Here is an 18,342-nt window from a genome sequence, read left to right on the forward strand (position 1 = left end):
TTACTTGGAAATTAAATATTTTCTTTTAGGATTGTTTCCCATAGTTCCATGACTTTTCATAACATTTTATAAGGAAATAAAATACAATACACTTTAAATACGCAATGTTCCTTTACTAGAATTTTACCCAATCTAGAATTTACCAAACCTTGCACCATAATAGTAAATGATAAATATTTACACGATCATGGGGTGTACATTTCTTCTCCCTTGTGCGAAACACCATCCTCAGTGTTCATTCTTTCCCTTGGAACAGTTCACGGTATGCTACCTACATAGATATTTCATCCTTCGAGGTGGCCTCTTCCGGGCTAAAGTGCATGCATTGCACTTTAAGCTGGGTGATATCTCACCTTTGTAACATTTTTTCTCTCCGATCAAGAATACGTAGAGGCTATACCAGGAACTCTCTGTCCATTTTGACCAGTTCTACATCATAAAACTTCCATTAGATTACACCAATATTTAAACAAGCATTATTAAATCTAAAAATGAATTTAACACTAGATTTTTACTTGCATATCTTGCGAGTTAATAATATGTCTAGAGTGATAAACATATTTATTTAACAAGGACATGTGAAACAAATTATGGAATCACATATAGCTAGGTAATGCAAGATGATATGTAACACGTCCAATTCTTTCCAAGATATGGAAATGACCACAATATCGAGTAGCTAGTTTTGCATAACCACCCCAATGTGAAGTGATTTTCTTGGGTTTAAGTTGCACATATACATGGTATCCTATTTGAAATTATCTATAAGTCATTTTCTTATCAGCATACGCTTTTTGTCTATCTTTGTGAATTCTCAAGTTCTGTCGAACTTTTCTCATGGTCTGTTCCATTTCTGCTAGCATGTGAGGTCCTAATAGTAACCTATCTTCAAGGGTGTTCTAGTTAACTAGTGTTCTGCACCTCATTCCATATACGCCTATGAAAGGACTCATCTTTAATGATTCATGATGGTTGATGTTATATGTGAATTCAACTAAGTGAATGTATTCTTCCCATTGAATCAGTTGTTTCATTACGTACATTTTTAACATATCCTCGACTACATGGTTTACCCAATCAATCTTCCCATCTCTCGGTGGGTGATATTTCGTGCTAAATTTTATTTGTTTCATAAATTTTATAGATCATATATTGTCCTTCATAGATGGTCTCATTTTTAATTAGCATTCATATATTAAATATTCATTTTAAATATTGAAATAAAATGTTTGTTTTTTATTAAGGAATTATATATATATATATATATATCATCACCTTATAATGTATAATCATGCATAAGATAATTACTTTAGAAAGTCAATTTTTTTTTGTTAATAGTGGATGTTATTACTTTTTTTTTTTTTTCTAACTAATTATATTAAGACGGTCTTAGTAAGAGTTGTACATTAAATATACCTTTTAAACAAGAAAATCAAATATTTGTTAATTGATTACATACAGTTGTTATCAAAGAATAATTAATATATATATATATATATATATATATATATATATATATATATAGTTGGTTTAGAGAGTTAATTGTTTTTGTGTCTGTAGTGGATCACTACTTTTTCTTCTCATTAATTGTATTAAAAACATGTTGATATCATTATTAATAAATTAGTGCAATCACATTACAAATATTAATGTTGTCAATATAGCTTAAGGCTTCATAAATATCACAAAAAAAAATGATTGTAATAGATTTACCTAATTAACCAATTTTAAAAAGGTTATGGGTCAATTTTAACTTGTACATTTTGTAACTTACAATCCGACGGTCACGATATGTAGTGATCCGACGGTTCATTCTCTCCTCGGTATTACCAACACTTGATCCGTGGCTTGGCACCCGATTGGTCCATGAATTCTATTTAAAGCGCATGGAGGGTCATTTGTAGGGTAATCCATGCATGAGAGAAACATATGTAAATTTTCATTCTTTTATTAATAAATTGCCTGAAGTGGCCGCGTTGGCTCAGGCCGTGGACTGTTTCCCTCTTTGAGGGTTTTAACCATGTCAAAATACTGGTGTATTGATCTGCGATCTGGTTGTGAGCGGTGTCCTTTTGGTGTTCTGTCTGAGGAACTTACCCTGTAAATTCCTACATGGTATCAGAGCTATTTGAGGGTCGCATCCGTTGGTGATCCAAATTTGAAGCCGGTAGAACTGCATCCGACTGTTGTTTCCTAGATCTGTTGTTTCTGACTGCTTTCAGGCCGAGAGGACTGCTCCGTTGTGTTGGGAGCATCTGTTCCAGTGAGGAACCCCTTTCGTTTCACGCGAAAAGGTTTCCGGTAGCCCTAGCTGCGTAATTTTTAAGATCTGGAGGTATACAATGTTTATTTGCAGTTTGCTGTTATTTTCTCTCTGCTTATTTCGGTTTCGGTTTATTTAGCTTTTTTTTTAACCGGATCTATACCTTTCATTTATGCGTATGCTCTTTGCCCTGCGACTCTGTGCGATCTGGGCAAATCAGAAACAGAAAGGAAGGATTTTTCTCATGTGTATGCTCTTTTTCCTGCACCTTAGGGTGATCTTGGAAAATCAGAAACATTGAGAAAAATATTTAGTTTCCGGCCAAAGCTAACTTTGAGCCGCAAGGTTCATTTTTGAAAATATTTAGGTTTTCGGCTAAAGCTAACTTCGAGCCAGAAGGTTCGTTTTCTTTGCATGTCCGTGTTGGGTTTTGTGTTTTGTGTTTTGTAGGGAAAAAGAGCTTTCTTGTAACCCAAAGCACCCCCCCCTCTCTCTCTCTCTCTCTCTCAAATTTTTTGTATAGATCAATTGGTTCAAAGTTATTTTAAGAGAGTAGAGGTCTTGGGTTCAAGTCTCCATTTTGTGGGGGTGGACTTTTTCATTTCCGCACATTCCCGCACTTCGTCGGCAACTTCAACAACTTTTTTTCAAAAAGCCATAACTTCTTCATCCGGAAGCCGTTTTCAGAGCCGTTTTTTTTTAAACCAGCCTAATTTTTCAAGATCTATCCATTGGAACACATATTTTCAGCATCTTTAGCTTCAGTTTCCATTGAAATGGAAAGTCAATACCAAGTTACCCTTGACAGCACCAACTACTTCCAATGGTTGGCTTACATTGAGGATTTACTTAGAAGTAAAGGTCTCTACAGAATAGCCTCAGGCCAAGAAAAGAAACCGAAGGATGAAGATAAGGCTGCTAAATGGGAAAATAGGCAAGATCAAGCACGTGGATTGATAGGGATGTCAATTTCTCCAGATCTTAGATTCCATATTGCAGAAATTGATACTCCTGATGAAGCATTGAAACAAATCAATAAAGTTTTTGGGATTAAAAATGAAATTAGAGCCCATCAACTTGAAAATGAGTTGCTTACATTGGACCCTAATAATTTTTCTTGCATTGAAGATTTCTTGTCCAAGTTCAAGACCCTTAGATATCTTTTGGAAGGTGTTAAAGTTAAGAAAGAAGATAGTAACCTTATCTATTCCATTCTTACAAAGTTGGGACCAGCCTACTCTGTGTTTGTTTCCACCTTCCATTCTACAAGAGAAGCCTTCATTTCTCAAGGAACAGACTACAAGCCCCCTTCCTTTGACTCTTTTTGTGATTCTTTAATAAGAGAGCAAAAAAAACTCTTACACCTTGGTCTTCTTAATCTTGGAAACTCTTCCAAGAAAGCGTTAGCCGCCTAGCAACAACCAAATTCAAAGAATCCTAAGAAGTCATATCCTAAAAAGAATGGTCCTAAACCAAACAAGGGTCCTAAGCAATTTCAGCCCCAAAATGAAAAAATCATTTCAACAAAATGATAAGACAAATAAAAACAAAGGGAAGAAGATTGATAGACATTGCAATTTTTGTAATCGAGATGGCCACTTAGAATCAAAATTCTTTAAGAAGATGGAAGCCTTGGGAGAAGCAATGAAGAAACATAACATCCATTTGGGGCAATCTTCAACTTCAACTTCATCTTCAGGAATGGCACTTTCTGCATGTGGTTGTCAAGCATCTCGGTCTGGCTATGCATTAAATGTATCTTCTTCTTCTCATTCTCATGAATGGCTCATTGATTCTAGAGCTTCTTATCACATGGCCAAAAACAAAGCCATGTTTTCTTCTTTAAATGATTGTAACACCTAAAATATATATGTTGGTGATGATAGATCTCTTAATGTTGTAGGGACTGGAACTGTTCATCTAGACAATGGTCAATTTAATGATGTATTATGTGTTCCAACCTTATCCTGCAACCTTCTATCTGTATATCAGATAACTCATTCAGGTGAAGGTAAATTCGTTGAATTTTCACCTCATGATGTTGTAATCAAGGACTTAAGAGATCCTAAACAGATTTTGGCTACTGGCATTGCTGATGATTCCACAAGGTTGTATAAGTTTCACAACTTTGGGTCATCAAATCTTCCCTCAGTATTTGTTGCTCATAACGATGAAGTGAGCAAACTTTGGCATGAGCGATTTGGTCACTTAAACTATCGCTCCCTTCAGCATCTATGTAAAGAAAATATGGTGACAGGTCTTCCTATGGTATCTTGCAGAGATGGTGTTTGTTCTGGATGTGTACTCGGAAAACATCATCGGGACAGTTTTGAAAAACATGCCTCTTGGCACACCTCAGCCCCTTTACAACTTGTGCATAGTGATTTATGTGGTCCACTTCCAGTTGTGTCATTCTCTGGCTGCAAGTATTTCTTAACTTTCATTGATGATTTCTCCAGACGCACTTGGGTATACTTCTTAAAACTCAAGAGTGAAGTATTTAACACTTTTTTGGCCTTCAAGGCCTTTGTTGAAAAACAATCTGGACATCAAATTCTTAAGTTAAGATCTGATAATGGTGGAGAATATGTTAAAAACACATTCATCAACTATTGCACTAAGAATGGAATTCAAATGCAACATACTGTTCCATATACTCCACAACAAAATGGTGTAGCTGAAAGGAAGAATCGCACCTTAAAGGAAATGGCTAATTGTATGCTACAATCTAAAGGACTTGGTCTTAGTTTTTGGGCAGAAGCAATTAACTGTGCAAATTACATAATAAATCGCACTCCTACTAAGGCTTTAAAGAATATCACTCCAGAAGAAGCATGGAGCTCAATCAAACCAGATGTAAGTCACTTTCGTGTTTTTGGAAGTGAAGCGTGGGCCCATATTCCAGATGAAAAGCATAAATCTTTAGAACCTAAGAGTGAAAACTGTACTTTTGTTGGATATTCTGAAGATGTCAAAGGCTATAGACTTATTCCATTTAAGTCCAAAAATATTATCATTAGAAGAGATGTAAAATTTGATGAAAATATATCGGCCTGCGAGCCTAGTCCGGCGGTTGTGCCACCTCTCCCTATCTCTTCTACTTTTGAAAACATTTCTTCTTTAGATGATGAAAGTGAGGATGAAAATCCTCCCCCACCATCTCAGGATCCTCCTTCAGCTCCTGAGCTTCCAAAATGGGTTCGTGCTACTCGAGATGCAGCAGGTGATCTTGCCGGTGATCCTACAGATCAGCGACGTACACGTTCTCAGTTCGAGAGAGCCTCTTCTTTACTGGCTCAAGCTCCAATAAATTATGATCCTGACACCTTTGCAGAGGCTTCAAGCCATCCAAATTGGGAAGCAGCTATGAATGAAGAATATCATTCATTATTTGCAAATGATACATGGGATCTTGTTCCTCTACCAAAGGGACGAAAACTTGTCAGATGCAAATGGGTTTACAGAACCAAGTATGGACCAGATGGGAAAGTTGATAAACATAAAGCTCGTCTTGTTGCTAAAGGTTTTTCACAGGTTGAAGGCATTGACTACACCCAAACCTTCTCCCCTGTTGCCAAAATGAACTCTATCCGCCTTGTTCTTTCCCTTGCTGCCTCTTTCAAATGGGAAGTCCATCAGATGGATGTTAAATCTGCCTTCTTGCATGGGGACTTGCATAAAGAAATCTATATGGAACAACCCATTGGCTTCATACAAACAGACTCCAGCCTTGTATGTCGACTTAAGAAATCCCTTTATGGTCTCAAGCAAGCTCCTCGGGCTTGGTATGCCAAAATGGATAGCTTTCTTTTAGAATCTGGCTTTTCTAGGTGTCATTCTGACAATACTGTCTACACCAAGAAAGTCGGCAACTCTCTTATCATCCTTGTTCTTTATGTTGATGATCTTATCCTTACTAGTAGTGATCCCAACCTTATAAACCATGTGAAGTCTAGCCTTAAAAGGAAATTTGAAATGACAGACTTAGGACACTCACACTATTTTCTCGGTCTTCAAGTCTTGTAATCCAAGGAGGGTATTTTCCTTTCCCAGTCCAAGTATGCTTGTGATATTCTATGTCATTTTCACATGGAAGACTGTAAGCCAGCCCCTTCTCCCTTTCAATCTGGAGTCAAACTTTCAGTCACTTGTACTTCTCCTGAAGTTGATGCTACATTATACCGTCAACTTGTAGGAAAACTCTTGTATCTAACTCATACTCGTCCTGACCTTTCCTTTGCTGTTGGCCTTGTTGCTCGGTTCATGCAAAACCCCCGTGAAAGTCATTGGAAAGCAGCTAAAAGAATACTTCGTTATGTTCGAGGTACAGTTCAGTTTGGGATTCATTACAGTGCCAAAGCATCTCCTCTATTGGTTGGTTTCACTGATTCCGATTGGGCTGGTGACCCTGATGATCGGAAGTCTACTGCCGGTTATGTGTTCACTCTTGGTTCAGGACCTATTACATGGGCTTGTAAGAAACAAGCTGCCATTTCTCTTTCATCAGTAGAAGCAGAGTATCGTGGTGCCGTAGAAGCCAGTAAGGAAGCCTTGTGGCTTCGTCAGATCCTGTCAGAGTTTGGCTTTCAGCAGCAGCATCCGACTACACTTTGGTGTGATAATCAAAGTGCCATTCAGCTATGCAAAGATCCAGTCCAACATCAGCGCAACAAACACATTGAACTGCACATGCACTTCATCAGAAAGCTCATTCACGACCATGTTCTTGAAGTGCAATATTGTTCAACAGATGATCAAGTTGCAGACATCTTCACAAAGGCTCTCACAGAGGCGAAGTTCACTAAACTTCGATTTATGGTTGGAGTTCAGGAAGTTGTCACTAAGGGGGGATAGGCTCTAGTGCCTCCTTCCTTCTCCTATTGTGTCATATTTGTAAATCCTTCAATCCTATCCCAAGTTGTTCTTAAGGGGGGATGTTAGGATATTCCGACACATAGGAAATAGTTAAGTACAACTTGGTCTAGTGTAGAGTTGGGTATAGAGTTAGGTAAAGTGTGTTTCTTTACCATTGTACATTTTGTAACTTACAATCCGACGGTCACGATATGTAGTGATCTGACGGTTCATTCTCTCCTCGGTATTACCGACACTTGATCCGTGGCTTGACACCCGATTGGTCCATGAATTCTATTTAAAGCGCATGGAGGGTCCTTTGTAGGGTAATCCGTGCATGAAAGAAACATATGTAAATTTTCATTCTTTTATTAATAAATTGCCTGAAGTGGCCGCGTTGTCTCAGGCCGTGGACTGTTTCCCTCTTTGAGGGTTTTAACCACGTCAAAATACTGGTGTATTGATATGCGATCTGGTTGTGAGCGGTGTCCTTTTGGTGTTCTGTCTGAGGAACTTACCCTGTAAATTCCTACATGTTATAAATAATAATAAGGAACTTATCATGGAGGAGCTTATTATAATTGAAATAATCTCAAATCCCTAGAAATTGGTGGGGGGAGCCATGTGCACGATTCTAATTTTTTAAATTTATTGAAAGTAAATGAAACCTAACAAACTCTGTAACACACTACAACCCTTGATAAACGTTAAGACTAAGCATATGTTCAGCATATTCCCTTGAGAATCAATCTAGGCCTTCAATTAAAAAAATAAAAATAAAAGTCAATAGATCCTCATCCACCTTAAGTTGAAATAAAAAGTCTTGGGAATATAACTAAAAATAATATATGTAAGGAGTTTGAATAGCATATTTCCCACTCATTATTGTTCACTCTAAAGATAGCTTGCTAGATTTAGTTTCTTCACTTGTTAGATGCTTCAATGTCTCCACGTCCTTCTATTTAAAATTTCTAAAATGATGGCCCTCCTTTAATGTCCTTGATTTTGACATTTCTTTTTAATTTTTATAGAGATAGATATCAAAATGCCTAAAAACACTAGGTAATAGTGGAAAAGATATCCATTTATAACGACCATTTTTTGTTCATAAAACTTGTAACAATTTCTTGCACATGAAGAATGTAAAATCATAATTTTCTAAAAATGTGGACCTCCCATAATAGCCTTATTTCAATCTTGTTTTCTTATTTTTGATTGAATAAATAGACGAATATCCTTAGCAAAATTTATGTTGCAATGTCAAACTATGACTTTTGAAGGATCATCTTTAATTCTTTATGCTTATAACAATTCATTGTAGACATTTCATTATGTTTCCTTTTGTTTTCATAACATATTACCAAAGAGAAACATTATGATACTTGTGCATAAATTTCAATAAAAAAACATCGGAAGAATATAAAGTCAAGTACTTTTTTGTTAGGTTATTGTTATTATCTTAAGATTGCGATCTAGTGCCTATAGGTTGGGAAGCCAAGTATACTCATGCATCTTTCTATTTGTCTGTAGAATTTAGAAACCTCGCTTCTAATCATAAGTTCTTTTGCATCATTGCAATGTCTTTATGACAAATAAATAATTTATGAACTCCTTGAATGCTTAATTACAAAAGTCAAGTACTTTTTTGTTAGGCTATTGTTATTATCTTAAGATTGTGATCTAGTGCCTATAGATTGGGAAGCCAAGTTGCTCATGCATCTTTCTATTTGTTTGTAGAATTGGGAAACCTCACTTCTAATCATAAGTTATTTTGCATTATTGCAATGTCTTCATGACAAATAAACAATTACTCCCTAAACGTTTAATTACAAAAGAAGAGATTATAAGTCGAGTTGTGAATTGACATTGCAAAAGTGCAATACTTTGAATAATGCCTTACATTCCTCGAATCTCAAATTTTGGAAATCAATAACTCAAAAAAAAATTAGTAAAACAAATAGATAAAAAATAATTCAATTTATTAACAATCAATTATAATTTAATTATCATATTTTAAATGTGTTTTATTTTTTAGATTATATAATTTTTTATTTGTAAAATTAACTTAATTATATTAGCTGAGAATTTTTACAAACCACTTAAACAAAATGATGAAAGAAAAACAAAAATATGTACCATCACAATCTCGAAAGAAAAACAAAAATATGTACCATCACAATCTCGGATAGAAATTGTTAGTAATTTGAGAAATATTGTTTGAATTTTTTCAAAAACAAATTAAAATAGTCAGGGCCACAAAAAAAATATTATGAAAATATGAAATAAAAAAAATTATTATAAACATAAAAATTAATTTTTAATTTTATTTTATTATTAATATTTTATATCTATATTCTACCAACTTAAAAACACCAAAATTATAAACTCTGGATTTTTTAAACAACTTAAAAACGTAAACATTACCATTTTTGCAAATAACAATACCACATGCAAAGACAACTTAAAAGGTAAGAAGACTACCACTACATAACCCATTTTGAGTTTTCGTCATGATAAATTGCCGGCCTCATACAATTTTTTATCATATGTAATTGGCTTATTAATCAATAAATCAAGCACTGTGCAATTCCATCCCTATTTGAAAATTTCCCAATTATATTTTTTAATTATACTTATTAAATGAACAATTTAAACATAATAAAAATTCCTAAAACAATACAATAGAACCATCTATGTATTATAAATACGATTATTAACCAATCATTATATAATTATATTTTATTAATCACACGCGAGTGCATGATGTACATACGATTATTAACCAATCATTATATAATTATATTTTATTAATCACAGGCGAGTGCATAATGTATGTAACGGTCAGGGCTGTCGGTTTGCACGCCCCTGGCCGAGTTCAATGCTGCAGGGTATTCTGTCTCATGTGGTTTAATTTTATTGTTTCGATGCAATGGTTGTCAGAGTTTCTGACACGTATATATAGAAAAAGAAGATTTATGATGCTTTTAAAGGGAACTAGCCTCTCTCATTTAAAACAAACTATATTTTATTAATCATTATATAACTAAATTTTATTAATCAATGTAAAACTGAGAAAGTTATTCCTTTTCTTTTTAATTGTTATTATAAATTTCAGTGTTTTTCTATAATGCATTTTAAAATATTGGAAAGATATTTTAAATTCTAAAAAATAAGTTCATTTTAAATATAATTATGATTCTCTTAATAAAATAGTACAATTCAATTTAGAAGAAGAATACACTGCATAAACATTCGGGAAATACACATTCGCTGGGTTTAATATTAATATTGAATTTCAAAGTGTGACGATCTCTCAAATCTGATAGTTTTGACACTTCATTCCCTGTTCTCTCACACATTGTTAAAGTATAATGTTGACAACCAATGGAAAATTAAATTTCTAACGGACAGCTTCCTAATTAGATCCTATCCCATGGCATCTACGATGTTGGGAGGCAGTAAACACTACATGTTCTACGGCCACGGCCACGTGTGGTAGACGGTGGAATGCCCGAAACGAAAGAATTTCCGGAGAGATGCTGGCTATTTCCTCGTGTCCGTACTTCCGAGCATGCGTCTTATGCAGACTCTGGGGTTCGTGCCATGGCTTTGATAGGAAATTAGGAATTGTTTCTTAAAAGTGGTTGGGCAAAAAGATTTCAAATTTTTTTAAGAAATGTTATCGTCCTGCGAGGAATGGTTCTCTAAAAGTGATTGGGTAAAAAGATTTCAATTTTTTTAGAAATGTCATTATTGTAAGAGGAATTGTTTTTTATCGTAAAAAGATTTAATTTTTTTTATAAAAATTGTGTTTGAATTATGTTTTTAATAATAAAAATAGATTTAATATCATCAAAAACTTCTACAATATTAAAAATTATAAAATTTAACAACTTTTACTTAAATTTACAAAAATCGCAACCTAAATTTCATTTCCATTACTTTCATGGTTTAAAAACATACCGTTGTATCAGTCCATGCACTAATGTCACCAATAATTGGCTTAGCGGGTTAAGGCATGGTAGTTAAGAATGGCCCCAAAATAACGTGGAGGGGTACCCCACCACTGTCTGGAAGTCAGACTGAGCGGATGCAGAATATATTTATAAATAATAATGACATCACTGCTTACGATTTTCTAAACATGATAACGCAATGCTCTCTAAATTAATTAATAAATATGGTAGGGTACCTGTTTTGACGTGACGGAATCTTTTTAAGTGAGCTATCAAAACATTTAGATGGGTCTAAAGATACAGATAAGCTGTCGTTTAAAATGATTTTTTTTTTAGACTTTTTCGTAAAAAAATGTGCTGAAGTGATATGGTTAATGATTTTTATTCCAAATCACCCATTGTGTCAAGTAAAAATTAATGGGTATATAATAATTAAAATAATATAAATTTTTCACACCATTATATTTATTTATACACCGAAAACTATAGTGTTAACGCAATGCTTTCAAACATGATAACTCAATGTTTTCAAAATTAATTAATATTTACGATGAGTTGCTTGACGCACAAGCTAATCACTTTATTTAAAGGAGCAATCAAAACATTTAGAATTGCTGAACGATACAGATACAGCGTCCTTTAAATTGATTTCAAACTTTTGGTGTTATATTTTTAGAGTTTTCAATGTAAAAATTTAGAAGAATTATTTAAATTAAACATAATAATGGAAAAATATACAAATTATCACCGCATTATAGACTTAAAAAAGATATTTTTAGTAATTTAATCAAAATTAAAAAAAACAATTGCAGAAAGAAATTAGAGAAAGGGGATTATGCAGATCATTAGTATTTGAAGTTATGCTCCTTTGACTTGACTCTTACTAACCTTCTTGAAGATTCTATGATCGAAGGACGTTGGCCTGCGGACCCTTCGTTCCACCTAATCCGCAAGGAGGACCACAACCCAAGTCTAGGTGAAGCGTGACTTGCGGCACAAGTTTTGTGAAACTTATATACCAGAGGAGATACCAGAGGTAGGTACACATATGCAAGAGAAACGCATTACCTTTGAAAAAACAGATTTCATAACAATGGAGGGTTGTGGAGAAGATGGGCAAGTAAAGCTCTTAGGTATGGCTTACAGTCCCTTCGTGTTGCGCGTTCGCATAGCACTCGCTCTTAAAGGGATTCATTATGAGCTCATTGAAGAGGACATCCAAAATAAAAGCGAGCTGCTACTGCAATCAAACCCTGTTCACAAGAAGATTCCGGTGCTCATCCACAACGGGAAGCCTGTTTGTGAATCCATGATTATTGTGCAATACATTGAGGAGGCATGGGGAAATAAGGCATCCAATTTTATGCCCAAAGATCCATATGACCGGGCCATTGCCCGCTTCTGGGCTGCCTTCATAGACGATAAGGTAATTCATCCATTTGTTCGTTATCTGCTATTTGGCATTTTGTGAGTTGCAATTAGTTTTTCGCATTTCTGCCTCTAATATTAATTAATGGTGGCTGCAGTTCACTCCAAGTATTTGGGGAGTTTTCAAGGGCTTGGGTGAGGAGCAACAGAAAGCGGTGGAGGAATCGGTGGCAAGCCTCCTCCTGTTGGAGGAAGCGCTGTCCGGGAAAGCGTATTTTGGTGGAGATGAGATAGGGTTGGTCGACATTGCATTGGGCGGGCTATTGGTAGTCATTCAAACGATCGAGAGGGTTACCGATAGTGTTTTAATAGACACACTAAAAATGCCCCTGTTAAGTACATGGGCCCGCAAATTTTGTAAAGCGGAGGGAGTGAAAGAAGTTTTGCCCGATCCGGCCAAGTTATTTGCATTTCTGTCGGAGATTAGAGCGAAATTGACATCACCACCTGCTGGCAATTAGAAAGGAGGAGGCTTACAGATGGCTAAAATAATATTTAGATAATAGCTGTTATCGTTGTGTTTCAATTTAGTGAGAGAGAATGTCGGATCTATGTATCAGGCGAATTCGTATTCGTGCATAAATGGGTGGGCGATGTCATTGCAATAATATTGTTATTTGTTCCTTTGAATATTGGAGTTATGTTTCATGTGAATTTGTATTTGTCAAGAATCGGTGGGCTATCTAGCTTCATAAGTTTTTAGGGTTATGAATTATTTTATTATTTTAAAAACACATTAATTAAAAAAATTCAAAAATCCGTCCACCCGTGAGCGGATATATATATCCATATCCGTGAATAAATTGTATGAATCCTGCAAAATACGTAAATAAAAATATCAATAAAATAATTTAAAATAATAATGATAACTATCTTTACAATTTTCTAAATTTTATGAAATGCAATTTTTCAATAATTAGTGAATAAGTATGACTTAGATCGGGTCGAAACTAGTAGGATATTTAATGCAATGTTTCAATAATTAGTTAATAAATATGACTTAGATTTGGTCAAAACTAGTAGGATTTAGTTAATCAGATTTATTTTAAGTATCCAATTTTTTTTAACTTAAAATGTTTTAAAGTGTAAAATATAATGTTATTTTTTATTGTTTAAATTATATTATTAATTGCTAAATAAAATATATATAAGACTAACTAAAATTTTTAATCATAAAAATTTATTTTTTATTTTTATTTTAAAAAAACACTAACCATAAAACTTAGACATCTCTTTCATACTAAAATATAGAATAAATCTCTAAACTCAACCAGTACAACTTTAAGATGACCAAAACAAGTAAGATATTGGAGTAACACCTTGTTCTTAGGAGCTCATGAAGTAAGGAGAGCTCACTGCTGCCGCATGATGCCCATAGATCCGCCACTCCGGCGCCGCGATCAGACATTGCAAGTTGGGCATCTATCTCTCGGCAAAAGCGTTAGTCTCCTAAGGTCGACAGCTTACACTGGAGTGGTGGTCGTCTCACGTCGACGATAGAGCTTGCGTACGGCGAGAGGGAAGGTCCCTATTTGCCCAGCGAATAGATTTGTCGGGCTTCTCACTCTAATTTGACGCACTTTACGTAAGTTAAAATGAAACTTCATAAATTTCAAATACAAGAAATTGATAAATTATTTTAAATTTTAAATTAATATACAGAGATATTTAAATGAATGGGGAGAAAGCAAGGCAGGTAAGTGCAATTACTCACAAAATTTATATTAAATTTGATGTATTGTGATCCAGTATAAGTCTAAAATTTTATATATTTAAAATATGGTCAGATAATAAGGTTTTGTTTTGAATTTTCCATTACTAAAATAGTTTGTGAAAAATATAAATGTAAAAAATATAATTGTATATGATTGACTGAGTTTTATTTACTTGGTCAGATAATAAGGTTTTGTTTTGAATTTTCCATTAGTAAAATAGTTTGTGAAAAATATAAATGTAAAAAATATAATTGTATATGATTGACTGAGTTTTATTTACTTGTTAATCAGATTTATTTTAGATGTTTGGAAATAATGATAATTTTTTTTAATCTGTATTCAAGTCTCGAAAGCAATATGATGAGTTTCGTAGTTATATATAGTGTCGTTCAAAAGTTTTGCTTAAATTTATAACAAAGTAGTATTTATTAATATCAAAATAGAATTTTAATTTGAAAATTTTTTACATTAAATGTTCATTTTTAAGCTTTCATTTTCTTAAATTTGAAGCTCACAGAAAGCTTTTTAGTTTTCAAAATAGTTCCCATTCAATTAAGAATGTTCAATTATCATTCCTCGCTCACATAAATGTCTAAACACATAGAATAAGTTTACAATTCACATATATAAATATATTTTGTGTGTGAGTGAGAGAGAGAAATACAAGACTTTTCATTATGAATATATAAGTAAGAGATATATTTCTAAATCTATTTAAACACTTTGCTCATACCTCAAAAGAAATTTCTTCATAATTTAGTATCACTTGAATTATCATATAGATTAACATTCTTAATCTTAACACTCATTAGCACTACTTTATTATATATATACTTGACTTTGAAAACAAATATATAAATGTGAAACATATTTTCAAATCTATTTAAGCAATTTGTTCATATAGCAAAAGAAGTTTCTCAATAATATGGCATCACTTGGTATTAGGCGGAAATAAAATCTACCATCTAAGGGAATGTGATATGGAGGGAAGTGACCCCAAGGAATATGGTACTAAGGAAGTGATTGAAGGGAAAGTGATCCTGAGGAACCATGGCACCAAGGAAACTAAAAGTTAAACTATGTGCCAATACTAATATGATAGTTGTGCCATGTGGACAACCACGTGGTGGAGGCATGACAGCATGTCGGATAGGTGTGGCCATGTGGGCACCATGTAGATTATTTTAATGACATGCCCTTGTTAATGAGCTAAATTCTAAGTGGCATAGCATTCTACTGAGGACATGAATTTAGCTAAAACTCATATTGTCGAAAAACTCTTGACACACTAAATGAAATGACAACATTAGTTTAAGGATTTGAAGATTGAGGAAAAAAGGTCGTTGTAACTCCATCTTCATAACAAACCTTGGAGATGGGGGTCAAAATGTTAGCACTCCCGCAACCTAAGATGGCATAAGAGGGTGACATGTGTTACATAGTACTCTGGATCATCATATGAATTGGGTTCCTTAATCTTAACACTCAATGGCACTACTTAATGTGGTCCTATTAATGTAGTTTCATGGCTTCCCCACACACACACACACACACACACACATATATATATATAGGAAGCAACCCATCTTTCCATCCATTTTGCAATGAGAAGTATAGTTGTAAGCAAATTATTAACACCAAGTGATCCATCACTTGTCACAAGGCACAAATTTCATGTCAATAAAGTATTGTCACATATGTATAGGTAAGATAATAGAGGAAAATGCACATACCCCAAAAAAAACAAATCACATTAAAAAAACATTATAGAGTGATTTAATAAGTCTATATTAGTAAAAATGTAGGTTGGCAAAGAAAAGAGGTCAATAACACTGTTAGGAGTGAGTTTCATTCCCTTCCTAGTCTATATTCAGATAACACTTGCTATTAAAGCCATTGATTATGAGTTCATCAGAGAGGATGGTATTCATTTTTTTAGAAATTTCTGCATGTATGAACATTATTTTATTTTTTCTTGGTTGACGTGAGCTTTTGTACCTTAGTAAAAAAGGGGATGCAACTCAGATTGAGGCTCTTTAAATAGACCAAGTTGTTTAGGGTGATCTCTCTCAATGGGTTTTAGGGCTCCATTGGCCTTTGGATCCTTCCTCTTATGAAGAAGAAAACTTGGGGAAACCTAAGGTTAACTAATTTTATATGTACATGAAATCTATAACCATTGTTAATAAACCACAAACTAGCATTTAATAATTAATGAAATATGATACAAAAATTATAATAGCATCATCACTTAAAATACAATAAATGTTGTACAAATAATATAAGAATTATAATACAACATATAAAATGACCATAACTTAATGTAATTAATAGTCCAAAGAATAAATTGTATATATCTCTGTTATGACATTATGAAATGAAAACTAATTTTAATTTATATGAAATTACAAATTAAAATTAACAATAGTCCTTAATGCAAATAATGCAAAGATAGAGAACTACAAAAATGTAAACTTATTATCTTTTAAACTAACACAGAAGAATCAATGTTTGTTTTAATAATTCACATCCAGAATAATTCTTATGAAAAAAAAACTAACTAATGTTATCTAATTGCTACTTCTCGGTCGAGGTAAAATAGAAAGATAACTGTAACAATTTCCATGAATTAAAATATGTTCAATTATGTGTTTATGAAACAATTCAATAAATCAATAAGGAAATAAAATAATAGATTAGAAACTGCTACAACATAGGTATTAATTTAATTTATATAAAGATAACATTCTTAATAATCTAAATCCTTGGAAAAAAATCACAAGAACCTAGATTGAAACAGTTTTCATATCAATGTCATCTTAAGGACACAAGTCATTGAAGAAAAACTATGATCAAATATAAACAGATAAAATTGAACTAATACAAACCAAAACAAATCCAATAATTCATTGTCGGTTCATGGATCCAAGTCACAGAATGTTAGAGTTCCATCTCTGAAAATTTTGGAAATCATATTACATAAAATTAAGAAGACAATAAAAGAGAAGTTATTATGGAAAACAAAATGATATAAGTATTACTTTATTGAGTCAAATCAAATCAACATACTTACACCAAAAGGTTTTCAAAATAGTTCCATAGTCGTTGTATATCTATTCAACATTCCTTTTTAGTTCTTTTTCCCCTCCTTCACCTTCCAAGGCAAAGGTTTATATACATGCTAATAAGGATGGCCATGTTCAAACTTGATTTGTAAAATCAAAATTACTTTTACAAAAATTACAATCCATTGTTTTAAAAGAAATAGACATAAAAGAACTAGAAAGTCATCAACACATGATTCAAGACAACTAAATGGGATGCACAATAACTTATTTTGTTGAAACCAAGACTATCATTGGGTAAATAGGAACAATGTGTAAGAAAATGAGGAAAATTATAATATCAACTTATATTGATATCAAGACAAGGCTATTATAGAATCAGGATTTTGCAATGGCCTTTTAAATTTAGTAAAAAAATCAAAACGAAAGCATACCTTAAAAACTTTGACCCTGAAACATAGATAAACATTAAAAACTTTATTTATTAGGGTTCAAATTTTGAGGGATAACAACTTTAATGTTTGATGACTTAATGATTACATGTGTATCTCCTATGTATGTTTTCACCTTAGATTCTATATATTTGTGTTTGTTTTTATTTCCCCTAAATTGATTTAGAGATTTAAGTTTATTGTTCTCTTGAATGAGTTGGCTAATGTGATGCTCAAGACAAGGAGTTGCTACTAGAAACTATTGGTGCTAGTACATATCGAGTGCTGATGGATTAGAGATAAAATTGCTCTGAGGAGTTTTTCTTGGATTATTGTTACCGTCTTGAACATATTTATCATTTTTAGCAAAAATAGAATAATTCTTAGTCTGAGACTTGTTTTTCATTAGTGAAGGCTTAGCAAGCGTTTCAAGATCAACAAAAAAAACCTCCTTTGCTAGGATGTTATTTCTTCCATTACACTGAGCCCTTAATATTTTCTTGTCAATTTGTTTAACTTTCACTCTAGACTGAGGATTATAGTGAGACTCACTAACTTTCTCTTGCTCTGTAGGTTAAATTGAGGGCTATTGTGTAAGGCTTTTATCTCATCTTTTTCCCTAAATTCTGG

The 18,342-nt window shown here is 33.3% G+C and overlaps 1 protein-coding gene across 1 annotated transcript; it reads left to right on the top strand.

Moving 5' to 3' along the window:
- The first annotated feature begins 12,024 nt into the window (after positions 1 to 12,024).
- Positions 12,025 to 13,131, top strand: LOC149204617 (glutathione S-transferase U15-like). Its single transcript, XM_089393328.1, has 2 exons — positions 12,025 to 12,499; positions 12,600 to 13,131. The coding sequence occupies exons 1-2, from the start codon at positions 12,122 to 12,124 to the stop codon at positions 12,960 to 12,962; spliced, it is 741 nt and encodes a 246-aa protein (XP_089249454.1). The 5' UTR covers positions 12,025 to 12,121; the 3' UTR covers positions 12,963 to 13,131.
- The last annotated feature ends 5,211 nt before the right edge of the window (positions 13,132 to 18,342 follow it).

Source organism: Pinus tabuliformis, chromosome 1_2, assembly GCF_031772625.1.
Source record: "Pinus tabuliformis cultivar Carrire ecotype Pingquan chromosome 1_2, CPIR1, whole genome shotgun sequence".
In the NCBI taxonomy this organism is placed as follows: Eukaryota; Viridiplantae; Streptophyta; class Pinopsida; order Pinales; family Pinaceae; genus Pinus; species Pinus tabuliformis.